The following is a 13,582-nucleotide window of genomic DNA, read 5'->3' as shown; positions in this document are numbered from 1 at the left end:
TGTGAACTTCTTCAGTGTGAGTCCATCCCACGGGCTACAATTCTTCACAATTTGGATGACCGTGGGTCTCTTCCACGGGTTGCAGTCCTTATGAAATGGGGTGCTCCTGTGTGGGTCCCCCATGGGGTCACAAGTCCTGCCAGCAAACCTGCTGTAGTGTGGGCTCCTCTCTCCACGGGTCTGCAGGTCCCTGCCAGGGCCTTGCTCCAGCACGGGTTTCTCACGGTGTCAGGGCCTCCTTTGGATGCATCCACCTGCTCTGGCATGGGTCTCCTCCGCAGGCTGCAGGTGGATCTCTGTACCCTGGTGGTCCTCTTTGGGCTCTGGGGGCACAGTTGCCTCACCATGGCCTACACCATGGGCTGCAGGGGAATCTCAGCTCTAGCCTCTTGACTACCTCCTCCCCCTCCTTCTCCACTGACCTTGGTGTCCTCAGAGCTGTTCCTCTCACATATTATCACTATTCCCTGATAGTAATAATTTCTGTGCAGTGCCTCTTTTTTTCCTCTTCTTAAACATGTTATCCCAGAGGCATTACTGCCACTGCTGATGGGCTCAGTCTTGGCCATCAGCCAAGTGGTGGGTCCATTCCTGGAGATGGCTGGCACTGGCTCTATTGGGCATGTGGAAAGCTCCTGGCAGATTCTCACATAAGCTACTCCTGGAGCCCCTGAGCTACCAGAACCTTGCCAAGCAACCCCACACAATGCCTGATCAGCCATGACCAGATTGATCTGCTCTCTGTAAAATGAAGTATTTCTGCCTTTTTCAAAACTCAGGCTTCAGAGAAAAAATGCAGCCTGATTTTGTGACATCTGCCAGCCTGGAGATCTGCACAGTGGTTTACAACTAGTGGTAACAAAGGGGATTATTTATACCCTCTTGATGTTGGAAGGAAGGTGCATGTTGAAATGGGCCTTGTTCTCACAGGGGCAGCCTTTTCTGCTGAAGGATACATCCCCTATCACAGGCAGAAGCAGAAAACGAAGTCTCTTTTGTGTTTCCCTATGGATTTCTTTGCAGATCTAATTTTTAAGGGTCAGGGATTATACTTGTGTATTGAAGTATCCAAAAATATAATGACCTTTTGCTTGGCAACCCTAATTGCCTTACACTTAGGAATAAAAGTAGTTACAGAAGCTGTAGTCTGAGGAAATATTTTTAAAGCCAAATAGTATTTTTCATTTTAGACTAGTATAAATGGGGGAAAAAATACGAACCTTTCTGCCTTCAGATACAACCAAATAGGGTTTTTCTGTGCCACTTTTCTTTAGATCAGTATCAATTTACAACTATGTAAGGCATGGAAGAAGATTTCTTCTTGAATATTTTTCATTCTGAACTAGCAGCCTATGTGCTTTTTATGGTCACTGTGAACAAAGACATCCCTAAAGGGATTGTTCCTCTGAATCCAGAATTAGATCAGATGAATTGCAACTCTGTGGTGTCCCTACTGGGTATAAAAGCTTGGGATGACATGCACAGATGTGAATGTCTGGCATATGGGATGTTAGAACTACCCAAAAAGTAAAACCTCGCTCCCACTGCTTTATACTCTTATTTTTGTAGAGGTGGTAGTGTAAAATTGCTAAGATAAAGAAAAGATGGTGGAAATCAGAAGATAATTGAGATAGAGGCAAGAAGCTGTACAGAAATAATTTTGAGCAAGAACAAGTAAGAATTTCAGATAAGGGGGTCTTTTATTACTCTGATGTGATTTTTAGTATATGGCTTTCAAAGAGAGGATTCATTTTCTGGTGGACTTCATCCTCTTCTCTCTAAAGCATACAGTTCAAGACATAAGATGTGGCTCAGCAAAAGAAATTGTCTGCACTTGTTCATCTTCACTGTTTCACTAAATAAGACAAAGCTTATTAAAAACAATCAAATCAACCAACCAACCTCCAGACAAACAAACAGGCCTGTGATCACTAAATTCAGGACTGTCTGCTATTGCATTGCTCCAAAGGGACAATTACCTTAAATCTGGCACTACTTCAGTTTTGTAGTCCTTGACCTACTTTATTTTAACCTCTTAGAGGAAAGGTGGTTTTTCTTTTTTTCATTGCTAAATTCTGTCTTAATAATCCTCCACTGTGCACAGACGCTGCTCCAGCAGTCTCTTCTCAGCGAGCGCCAGGGACGGCGTTTATCCCTGAAAGGACGCAGGATGCTGAGTTCGCATGCTAAGCAGGAATGACCTGCAAGGTGTCCTTCTGTCTTCCTCCTCCGGCTCAGGAATGGCGCGATCCTTGCGCGAGGAGCGGGGAAAGGAGGGTGGCTCCGTGCGCTAGGTTCGCAGGACAGGGGCAGTGAGGCAGCCCCATCGTCCCATCGGAGCAGCTTTTGGCCGCAGCTCTCCCCGCCGCCCTTGCCGCTGCTGCTCTAGCTGTGTGCCGCTTGTGCGGGTTCGGATGCTGTCGTCAGCTTGCCATTTTTTCTCCTCAGAAAGAGGGAGATGAGAGAAACCCGGAATCCTATCTAAGGCTGGGGTGCTCAGCGGACCCCGCAGCAGGACCCGCACCCCGAGCAGCCGCCTGGCCCCGCCCCCTGACCCGTTCAGCCAATCGCGTCCGGGGAGTAGGCGCGGCCCTTGGCCCCTGCAGCCAATCAGCGCCGCGGGAGACACAAAGTGGTGCACTTTGCACGCGCTTTAAAGGCCGGGAAAAACTGGCAGCGGCAGCGCCCAATCAGAGCAGAGGGGGGCGGGGAGAGCGCAGCCTGGAGCCCAATGGGAGGGTAGGAGGGCGGGGCGCAGGGGGCACAGGGAGAGTGGCAGGAGCCTGGTCCAATAGAAAGACGGGACGCGCGGCCACTCCCGGCAACGCGGGCCAATGGGCGCAGGCGTGGGGCGGGGCGGCGGCGTCCGTCCCGGGCGCTGTGTCGGGAGCAGGGCAGGAGCGGAGCCGGGCCGGGCCGGCAGCGTGAGCAGCGCCGCTCGAAAATGCACTCGGATGCCGCCGCTGTCAGTGAGTAGTGCTGGGGCCGCGCCGGCCGCGCGCATCCCGCGCCGCCCGCACGGTCGGGAGAATCGCCCGGCTTGGGGCGGCTGTTGTTGCCCCTGACCCGCGAGGCTCGGCCGGACGCGCCGCCGCGGCTCCCGGAGCCGGGGGAGGGCTCGGGTCCGCGGGTGCGGGGCCGGCGCGGAGGGGGCGGTGTGTGTGCGCCCGGTTGTGGGGGCCCCACGGGGACGGCGGGAGCCCCGCGGCCCTCGCCGCACCTCTCCGGCGAGAGGGGGCTGCCCGTGCGGGGGCGGGGACGGGTAGGGGGAGCTGCACCGGCGGGGGCCGGGGGCGCTCGGAGGGTGTGACGCAGTTTGCCCGACCCGGCTGGCGAGGGGGTGAGGCCGCGGCCGGCCCTCATGGCGGGCAGTGAGGGAGCCGGAGCCGCCGCAAGGAGGGCGTGCTCGGGCCGTGGAGCTGCGTGTGCAGGGCGGGGTGGAAGGGGGGCGAACGCCGCGGGTCCCGCCGGGCCAGGCCGGGCCGGGCCGGTGCGGGAGAGCCGCGCTGTGCGGGGACGCGGCCGCGGCGCATGGCGGGAGCTGGAGTCCCTGCGCCGCGGCCTCGCGCGGCGTGAGGCGGGGCGCGGACTACAACTCCCAGCGGGCCCTGCGGCGGCGCCTACTCGTCCCTGCCCCGGGGGCTCCCCCGGCCGGAGCTGCCCCTCCCGCCCCGCGGGGAGAGCGGGAGAGCGGAGCGTGGGCTCTGTGTCCGCAGCGGAGCTTCTGGCGCTGCGCTCGGAGCCCCGGACCGCGGGCTGCCTGGCACACCTGCGTGGCTGTGCGGTGACGGCGGTGCCTGTCCACCGGAGGGACGGGGCTGGCATCCCCAGCACATAGCTGTCCCGGCACAACCACGTGCCTCTGAAATCTCCCAGGAACGCGTTCTCAGCTCTGCAAGGAGTTGCGGCTCTGAGATGCTTTATTACCGTAGAACTTGCTCGTGGAGAAGATAATGAAAATTGAAGCTTTGATCATATGTTAATGAATGATGGCCTGAGTTTTGGACAGAGTCCTGAAAGCAATTATGTAAAGAAATGCTGCATAAGGCCTGGATTTTCTTGAATCCTCCTATGTCTCTCAAAATGAGATTGACTGGGCAGCCTTTTAAAGCCTCTAATTTGTAAGGCTATATCATTTTTTCAGTGGTTCTGGTTTATTTTACCTTTATGTTGAGGGATTGTGATATGTTGATGGTTAAGTCTGCCGTTAAGGCACAAATAACTGCCTTAGGTTGGAAATGGAAGGATAATTATTCTAGAAAATGCCTTCTGCTCAGTATCTTGTGTCATGTGCCCTGTCCAAAAAAAGATGCAGGTCCTCATTATACACGTATAAGGTACAGTTGCACATATTCCAGTGCTCCCTCATGTAGGATGTTAAGGCTACATAGTGATTTTGAAAGTTTTTTAATTTTAACTTGCCTGCAGGAAACAGGAAGAGTACTGTTTCTCAGCCTTCAGCTGTTACTGGCTTCTCATTAAAAATGTACCTTGGAATGATTGAATCATACTCCTCAATACTTCTTTTTTTTTTTTTTTTGGCAGTTCATATTATACATATATCATAATATATTTTTGCTCAGTGTCAGTTTTACTTTCTGAGACTGAATACACACCTTTCACATTATATGAGGTACATCGACTTTGATTTTTTCCATTGGAATTGTTTGCTTAAAAGTTTATGCAGCTGCAATAACTGTAATTGGAAATCTCTGTACAAGGTCATGCAGTAAGTTGAGTCAGGCAGGTAAATAGTCTTCTTACTGCTTCTCTTCATTCTGTTGTATCAGGGTAAGGTCTCATTTGTGTAATTGCACCACTTCATTTAAATTTATTTTAGTCCAAGTACTTTTTGTGCTGAATTTCAGTGGATTATTAATTCTGCGTTTTCTTTAATTCCCCTCCTCCCCCACTTGCTTTGCAGATACTGAAAACAAAGACTTTGGGCTATTTCAAAGCATTATTTCCTAGTTTTGTTTGTGTCTTAAAGCAGAAGAAGAAAACTTGCCTAATTTGTCTGTCCTGTGCTTGCCAAAAAGCATTGCATGGGGAAGTACAGTACATCCAGTGAAAGTGTTCAACTCTTGTATCCAATTTAAGTAATAGAGCATCTAATAGTGTGGTTATTTATTCTACAATAAGTAAGACTACTAACAAGGGCTTGAAGCAGAACCCTTAAATTAAATGTGCCAGTATTTTTGTCACACTGTCCAGTTAATTTGTTTTATTTAAAATCATAGGGCTGAGGTTAAACAGAATTTTTATTTTTCACTCATAAAGACATAGAAACAACTACCAGTTTGTTCAGTAGCTTTTATATATATAGTATATATATATAGATATATAGTTGTGTATATATATACATATATATATATATATAGTTAGAGCTGCAAGGCTTTAGCTTGCCCCTGGGGAACTGACTGGTGTGACACACTTCATGCAGATGTGTGGCTTCATGGGCTGTGGGACTCCATCAGCTGCAGCTGCTAATTCTGCCCATTAGCACTCTCTAAGCCTCTGAGTCAGATGTACCTGGGTTAGCTCTTGCCAGTTTTACTGAAGTTGTCTAAACTGACAGGGTTGCTTTTTTTTTTTTTTTTTTTTTCCCCTGAAGTGGGTTAGGGGATGTGCCCATGGCCTGTGCTGCTGGCAGAGCTGTGGGGTCAGGAACTTTTGGCAGAAAGAAGCAAGCAGATGGAGCAATAATGGTTTTGACTGGCATAGCTGTTTCTAGGCTGTTGCAGATCCACCGTGATGTGTACCAGATCTACATGGTGCTGGATACCCTTGCAGTGTGTGCTTGACAGGGTTGTGTTTCTGCTGAATTAGCTGGAGCTACAAGATACAGAGTTTTTATTAGCTTTATGCCCTTTGTAGGATGCCAGATGACATCTGGCATGAAGTTAGGAGTAGTGCTCTCAAACAACTCTTAGGCCATGGCAACCAGTGGTGCAAAACAAGCTCACTGACTTTTTTAAATTAATCTGGTGGTGGAGTAGGAGTTAGACTGGATGAACACTTTTCATCAACAGAAGCAGATGTTTTGCACCAGAAACACGCTTAGTGTTAGGTCTTTGCTATATAGAACAAAACACCCAACCAAAACCATACCCTCCAAAGCAAACCCTAACCTCCCCATGAGGCTGTGTGCAGGATACTTTATCCTATGTGTTAGGATAGGATTGTTAGCCTGGCTCTTATTTTTTTGGTCAGTTTAAGGTAAATAGAAATGTATTCAAACTAAGGTGACAGTTACACAACTTTTGCACTGCTTAAATCGCTCTAAAATTCTCCATGAACTTTAAACTGCAGTACCTCTTTTTGTAAACAAGCCTTCAGAATAGGGTACTTTAAAATACATAGGTAGAAAAAGGATTTGTTCCTATGGGGAAAAAAGAATTATGCTTTTTTTCCTATATATGTAGCATGCAGAGATCTTAAAATATATTGTTGCAGTGAGTAAGTCATTCTATGTGGTAATACCAAATGTTAGAGTTGAGTGTGACTGTTTACCTTAAAATAAGTGGTTTTTAGTGTGTTTAGTAATGTCAACCACATTTTGCTGCTTGGGTTTGGATTTTCTGTAGGGTTTTTTTTTAGCAGCTTAAGTCAGTCTGTGTTTTGTTTCAGAACATTTTAGGCTGTTGTGTTGGGAAAATGTACACAAATTTGCAACTGTGGGCTTGGATACCACTGGTGTCAGCAGTAGCTCTGAGATTGGTGCAGCTCTGAGTGCATGTGGGCAGGAGGAACATCCTACAGCATCATGTCTTTAATAGCTGGATCCTGTTGCTCTTCCAGATAGATAGAGTTGTCCCATTTTATTGCATGTCCTTACTTTCCAAGCTGGAATTCACTTCTGTTTCCCTTACTTTTTGAATCATGCTCTTTAAGGGGCACCAATTCAAGGGAGACCTTACTTTTCAAGCCTTTTCTTCTCCTCCTGCCCTTACCTGAATGCTTGCTGGCACATCACAGACCAGGAGGTCTCTTTTGCAGGCTGCCCCTGCTGTAGGGTGTCACTGCCTGCACAGATACAGCTATGGACACGTTGGAAATGGATTCTTAATCTTGTCTTTGACAGGATTGCAGTCAGCTCGTATCTTCTCTGTACTGCAGTCTGGGATTCTCAGTTTTTAGGTGTGTTGTGATGTTTTTGTGTAAATAAGACTGACATACATTTTTCTTTTGCTTTCTGCACTTAGTAATGAATACAATTCTGCTTCCTGAATGTAAGTGTTGAAGGCTTTCACCAAATATAGCTTTCAGACCTAAACTCCTAAGTTGATTATCAGTTAGTAATTAATCAATATAAATTGTCTTGCTTTTTGGGTAATTCTGTAAGCAGACTACTGAACATGAAGTGGTGTATTTCTTAGAAGATTAAATGATTCTTTCTTGAATAAGTAAAATTTATTTAAAGCTAACTAAGACAACAGTACTACTTCAAGTTTTTTCCAGTTCTATTATCTGAAACCAAGGCAAGCAATTAAGTAGAAGTAAAGCATGAACATTGCATTTTATTGTTTAGGAATAAGTCTTCCTGGTATGTGTTTTCTGTCTGATTTTTTCTGAGAATGTTACAATAATCTTAGCAGTAATAAGAATTACTACTACGTTACTACTTCAGCTACCTCTATACCCATTCCAGCACAGTATTCACAAAGCAAGCAGGTTTCCTTCTTCTGATCTGAGGTCAGTTAACTGTGTAGTACTTTAGAATTATAGAATGGCTTGAGCTGAAAGACGTCTTAAAAGATAATTTAGTTCCAGTCCCCCTACAATGGAGAGAGACACCTTCCACCTGACCAGATTGCTCAAAGCCCCATCCAGCCTGACCTTGAACACTTCCAGGGATGGGGCATCCACAGGTTCTCTGGGCAACCTGTTCCAGTGCTAAACGGCCCTCACAGGAAAGAATTTTTTCCTCATATCTTAACTAAACCTACTCTCTTTCAGTTTGAAGCCGTTGCCCCTTTTCCTGTCACTACATGCTCTGTTGAAAAGTCCCTCTCCAGATTTCCTGTAAGCCCCCTTAAGGTACTGGAAGATCTCCCTGGAGCCTTCTCTTCTCCAGACTGAACAGCTCCAGCTCTCAACCTGTCCTCACAGGAGAGGTATTCCATCCCTCCAGCTGTCTTCATGGCCCTTCTCTGGGCTTGCTTGAACAGGTCCATATCTTTCCTGTGCTTAGGATCCCAGAGCTGGATGCAGTTTCTGTAGGGGAAAAAAAAGAGAAGTATTTTCAGACCTTTTCATGTTCTTTGAAACTCTTGTATTCAGGTGAAAAATAGCTTCATACATGATGATTTTCTCCATGTAGAATTGATGAGTATGTATCTTCATGGGATGTATCCCTCCTCTCCCAGTGGGCTTGGATGGACAGTTGGATTGATCTGGCATATTGTTGCTGCCACAAAAAACTATTTTGCTCCCAATTCAGGAGACCTTTCCTGTTTCTTACTTTAACTCTTGTTCTGACTTACCTAGGGTTGCAGCTCTTTTGTGACCTGATTCAAACCAGGGGGCTGGCAGGGTTTTTTTGTTCATTTTGTTGATATGATTCCAAGGGTAATGGGTTAACCAAGGGTGTCAGGCAGGGACAGCTTGGGAGGCTGCATAAGTGTGTATGGAAGTTCTTTCGGGAGGTGGAGGGGAAGGAGTGTGTTCCTGAAGCATCCAGTTGCAGCCAGCTGTCAAATCGCTCGCCATGTTGACCATTATTGATCATTGTCCCTCTGCTAATTTCCAAGGTAGTGTTATTTGAGCATGGGAGGTATTATTTTTTGGATTCTGTTTCTTCAAAAAGATTTTTTTTTAAACAAAATAGGCCTTTTCACAGTGGCATAAGATACTTTGTGTATCTTCCTTGAGTATACATAAAGCAAGCACTGACCAGTTCAGAGGATTGACCTGGGCTGTAATTTAACTTCGCTAATTTAATGGGTGCTGCTTGTATTTACTTTTATAACTGTAAAAGAAACCTATTTTTGGTGTTAGATAATATCTACCCTTCACAAACTTCCCCCGTGGAAGAGAGAAAACGTTGTATTCTGGTTTCTGTATTCACATGGTGTGTAGTGTGATGTTTGTTGTTTAAGAATGGTAAAATATAATTGTGTAACCTTGCTAAGTCCATCATAATTATGTAACCTATTTTGGAAGCAGCAGCTTAGAATTGTAAGGATATTTCCAGTGGATGTGTGAAACACACTGGTATGAATTATGTGTTTTGAAGTGCCTAGGAATGTTTTGTTTCAAAGGTCATACCTAATATTCATAGTCCTAATTTTAAAATATTTTTTTCTATGATTTTTAAGAGTGTTATCTAAAATTATTTTTAGATTAGGTTAGAATAAATAAATAAAATATTTGCTCAGTGTTCTCACCTTGTTACCTCCAGATATAACTGGTTTCTCTGAATACTCATGTTCTTTGTAGACTTTATGCTGAAAAACAAGGGAAACTTTAAAATTCATGTTCAAGAAAGCGTAGTCTGATACGACAGTTAACGACACAAATCTTTTAATCTTGCCCCCCTGAGAATGCTTTTTATGTTCCCTGTTTGTCCTTCTCCCCCCCTTTTCTTTCTCACTGCTTTATGTTGAAGATTGGACTAAAAAATTTGGTTTTTTTTTTTTGCAGAATGGTTCTGCTTAGTATTGTTTCACTAGCAAAAAAGGAACTTTATTGAGCCCTTAGTGCAGGAAAAATTTTAGCACCCTGTTTGAGGTTCAGTTTTATCTTGGTAAGAAGATTGGGATTGTCTTTGACTTCATATAGATCAGTATAGCTGAAGCTGGAAATTCCATCTTTGGTACTTCTGACTTAGAGCAATTGCATTGTTGTGGTGGTAGATTGTGGACAACATGTTAAGAAATAGGTAGTAATTAATTAAAGGATACTCTAGCTAACATAATGAATGAAATATATCATTCCTAAAATTATCTTTTGAAATTTTTTTTTTTTAATTTATCGTGACAAGAGAATTCCATAGTGATGTGTGTAATAAGTACACTTGCAGCAGCCAGTTCCTTCAGTTTCCCCTGTTAACTTCATAGCAGTGTGGTTCACTGATTTGGCAGTCTGATATTTAATGATGACTCTTGTTTATCTGGGTTCTCTTAAGTGTATTTTGAGAATAATCCTTTAAAATTCTATGAATGGAAATGTGGGAATTACGTCTTTGACCTCACTTGCATCTTGCATCAGCTGCTGGGCAAAGCCAAATTAAATGTCTCACAGTAGAAATACTTTAATGCATCAACTGGGTGGTGACACTAGGCACATCAAATATTTCATATACGAAGAAGTTTGCTTGAAATACTTTGTGTGTCATACAGTACATGTCTGTGATTAGAGTATTTTTGTGCCGAAGTTCTAGTGGGTAGCTAATTTGCCTTTAGTTTAAATGGAAACATTGTATAGTAGTTGGCTATCTTTAATCCCTGTCAGCTGGTTTGTCCGGCTCCTGAGATTGTTGCTGGTTTCCCTGCTCTCTGGCTGGATCAGAGCTATCTTTTGTAAATTACTTATTTTCCAGTTTTGTCCTTGACACATTTATAGCAAAAATAGGAAATTCAAAAGAATAGAGAAAAAATAGTTTGTCGCTCTTTTGCAACTGAAGCAAACTCAAGTGTTTTATATTTGGAAAGTTAATGTCTATGCTACAGCTTCTTTCATGAAGAGTCAGAACATTTTATTTTCAGTTTTGTTGGCGCTTAACAGCTGCTGCACTGTGACCTTTGTTTTGTTATACAAAACCCATGTTTCAACTGTGTACGTGTATTCTAGTCACTTAGTTTTGCAAGGAAAAAAGTATAAATACATGTGTTTTAATAAAATAATATTTTTTTTTTTAAACTATGATTTTTAGTAATGATTTTAGAATGTTAAATGGGACTTAAGTTAGTTTTGGAAGAGATGGAACAGAAGGACTGGGTAGCAGTTATAATGATTCCCAATGTAAAGGAAAAAAATTGTAATTTTTTTTTTTTATTCAGTTACAGTTAGCTATAGTTGTTTTGTTGAGAGTCATTCATGCCTAAACAAAAACGCATACGTTGGATATCTTTTTGCAAATTTCTGTTTTTCTACTCAGTGTTGAAAATGTTGATGCTGAAAAAGTGTTGAGATGACTTTTGTTTTATAGTTGTGTGATGATTTTATTAAATGACCAGAACATAAGAAGATCTTGGTTGCTACATCAGAAAACCAGAGAGTTTAAAATGTTGTTTGTTCTTTTTTTTCTCCCTCTAGATTTTCAGTTGAATTCTCATCTATCAACATTGGCAAATATTCACAAGATTTACCACACCCTCAATAGGCTGGTAATGACTTGCCATTTTCTCTTAGCAGAATAGCTAGGGCTTTAGTCCAGAATATTTTGTGATTGAAATCATTAGGTGATTACACTTCTAAAAATTATAATTGCCTTTTTGTATGAAAGGCTTTTGGTTTTGAATTGGTGAAGCAGTATTAGTAAAAGGTGAAAGATTATACTCCAGGGGTCAGAGTGGAGTTTGAATGCTGTCCACTGCTACACTGGATTTAGATGTTGCCTCCATACAAACAGCTTTCTTAGATATGTCAAATAATCACAGTTATCCAGTTCCTTACAGTTCTTATGGAAAGCATACTGAATGAGCAAGCTGTCCTCTTGCACCCATGCAAAAAGTGAAACAAGATTTTTTTTTAAGAACAATCTTTTTTAGAAGATTTTTTTGAATGTAGGCATTTTGTTGTGGCTACATACTTCCATTTCTTTTATTGCAACCGTAGCTGGAAATGATTATATGGCTTCTGTGTGTACATTGCTAATTTAGTGAAAAAGACTCTGCCTGCGAAAGGGAGTAACTTTTTTTGGAAGATTTCAATTGATTTTTAATCAGTTTTTGTTAGAACATGATTTGCGTTTATCCTTAAGTAAAACCATTTCTGTGGTCAATGGTAAATTCAGTCATTCTAATGCTGCATTTATTAGTGGAATTTTTCAATACAACAATGCAGAATTCCCCATCCAATGAGTATTTTCACTCTTGAAACAGTTTGATATATTTTTTGATTGAAAGAAAGTAAAAAATATTTTTCAAATTAAAGATTATCCTTGAAGTTTTTAGATAATTTTGCAATTGTAACTTTTTAAATAAATGTGAGCTGAAAACACAGACACTACAGTCTCAGGTGATGATCCTTAAGTAATTAAGATGAATATTAATATCAAGTAAAGTTTAAAAACAGTACTGAAGAATGAAGATCACCATCTTGTTTAACTGTATTGTTCCTGTTCTCTTGCAGAATCTGACAGAGGACGTTGGTCAAGACGATCACCAGACAGGTATTTACTAGGGATGTAGTAGAAATAGGCTGAAACAATTTAAACACATTTTATCAAAGAAGTCTCTCTAACATAACTGAAAATTATATTTTAGAAAGCTAAAGGAGCTTTAGGAAACAAGCGCCAGAATTTCTTGAAGTTTTCTTTAAAATAGATGTTCGGGCTTATAATTTATCCAATTATGAAGGACTCGCACAGGTTTCAGTAGTATCTCTCATTTTACTGCTTCTTAGTTTAGAAGACTTAATGAAAAATTTCTCTTACTCCTTGGACTCTCAACCCATTAGACTGGCAGAATATCCATGTTCTTACAGTGTTTTGACTCTTGAAAGAGCATTAGTGAAACAGAGCAGAAGCAAGACCTCTTGTGGCTGTTGTGAGGCCTGTGACCAAGTTTAAATGCTGTGCTCCAAACAAACAACCTTTTTCTTGAGTGGTTTTGATACAGATTTTTCCTGTTTCTTGTGCAGATTATCAGTCAGTGTCTGAGGGCTAGCTGTTTATTAGTCCAGATCTGTTTTTTATTCAATAAAATGCCATCATTTTTGAGGCCCTAATCTCAGGTACCTGATACTAGCTTGATGCTATTCTTGATTCATCAGCAATTGAGCTTTGTGTTTTGATGTCTTACAAGAGTTGTTACCTCCTTTTGTGCTCATTACTTGTGAGCTGGCACTTTTCCTTTATTTCTTTTTCTTCCTTCCTTTCTGTGTTTTAGGCATGAGGAGGAAGGAAAATAACTTACTGGCTTCAAGCCCTGATCATTCAGCAGAATTGTTCTCTGAAAATGACTGTATCAGTCCTACCATCCGACTCAAAGCTTTTTGCTATCCTGAGGTGCTGGCTTTGTTTGCTTATGTTATGTTACCTTGAGCATTTAGGAAAATGGAGAGAGCTGTCAGCTCCTCCTGGAGATTTCTGGGACACACTCAGAAATCTAGCACACTCAGCCTAAAGCAATGAGAAGAGATGCATAGGACTGCATTGTTTGGGATCAGACAGAGCTCACTTAGGGATTACATACCCTCCTCTATACTGTGGCAGGTGACTTTGTTTCATAGTTGAACTCTTACCTTAGCCGCAAAAGGCAACTCTGAAATGTTTTCCTTCGATTTGGTTAGTCATTTGATACTTGAAATTAGTTGATCACATAAATGAAAAACCTCTGCAAAAGAGGTTGTGGCATGTAGTTCAAGACAGTCAGAGATTTCAGTGTCCATATTTTAGAACTGGTGCCCTCTTCCG

At 42.8% G+C, this 13,582-nt stretch overlaps 1 protein-coding gene across 6 annotated transcripts in view; it reads left to right on the top strand.

The window, feature by feature from the left end:
* Positions 1–2,650: 2,650 nt before the first annotated feature.
* DCUN1D4 (defective in cullin neddylation 1 domain containing 4) overlaps positions 2,651–13,582 on the top strand; it is a 40,606-nt gene continuing 29,674 nt past the window's right edge. Inside the window, exons 1-3 of one of the 6 annotated variants that reach the window (XM_027899609.1) lie at positions 2,651–2,710; positions 11,260–11,330; positions 12,298–12,337. Coding sequence is in view for 2 of the 6 variants with exons in the window: in XM_027899604.1 (XP_027755405.1) it covers positions 2,945–2,969; positions 11,260–11,330; positions 12,298–12,337 (136 nt within the window). In the remaining 4 variants the exon portion in view is untranslated. Of the gene's footprint in view, positions 2,711–2,854; positions 2,970–11,259; positions 11,331–12,297; positions 12,338–13,582 lie in introns of those variants that run through there. The other 5 variants (XM_027899604.1, XM_027899603.1, XM_027899606.1 and 2 more) reach the window with 5 other exon arrangements.

Source organism: Empidonax traillii, unplaced genomic scaffold (assembly GCF_003031625.1).
Source record: "Empidonax traillii isolate 1590-97213 ecotype Southwest subspecies unplaced genomic scaffold, ASM303162v1 scaffold678:size492020, whole genome shotgun sequence".
Lineage (NCBI taxonomy): Eukaryota > Metazoa > Chordata > Aves > Passeriformes > Tyrannidae > Empidonax > Empidonax traillii.
Note: the sequence above shows the minus strand (reverse complement) of the source record. Positions and strands in the feature narration are given on the sequence as shown.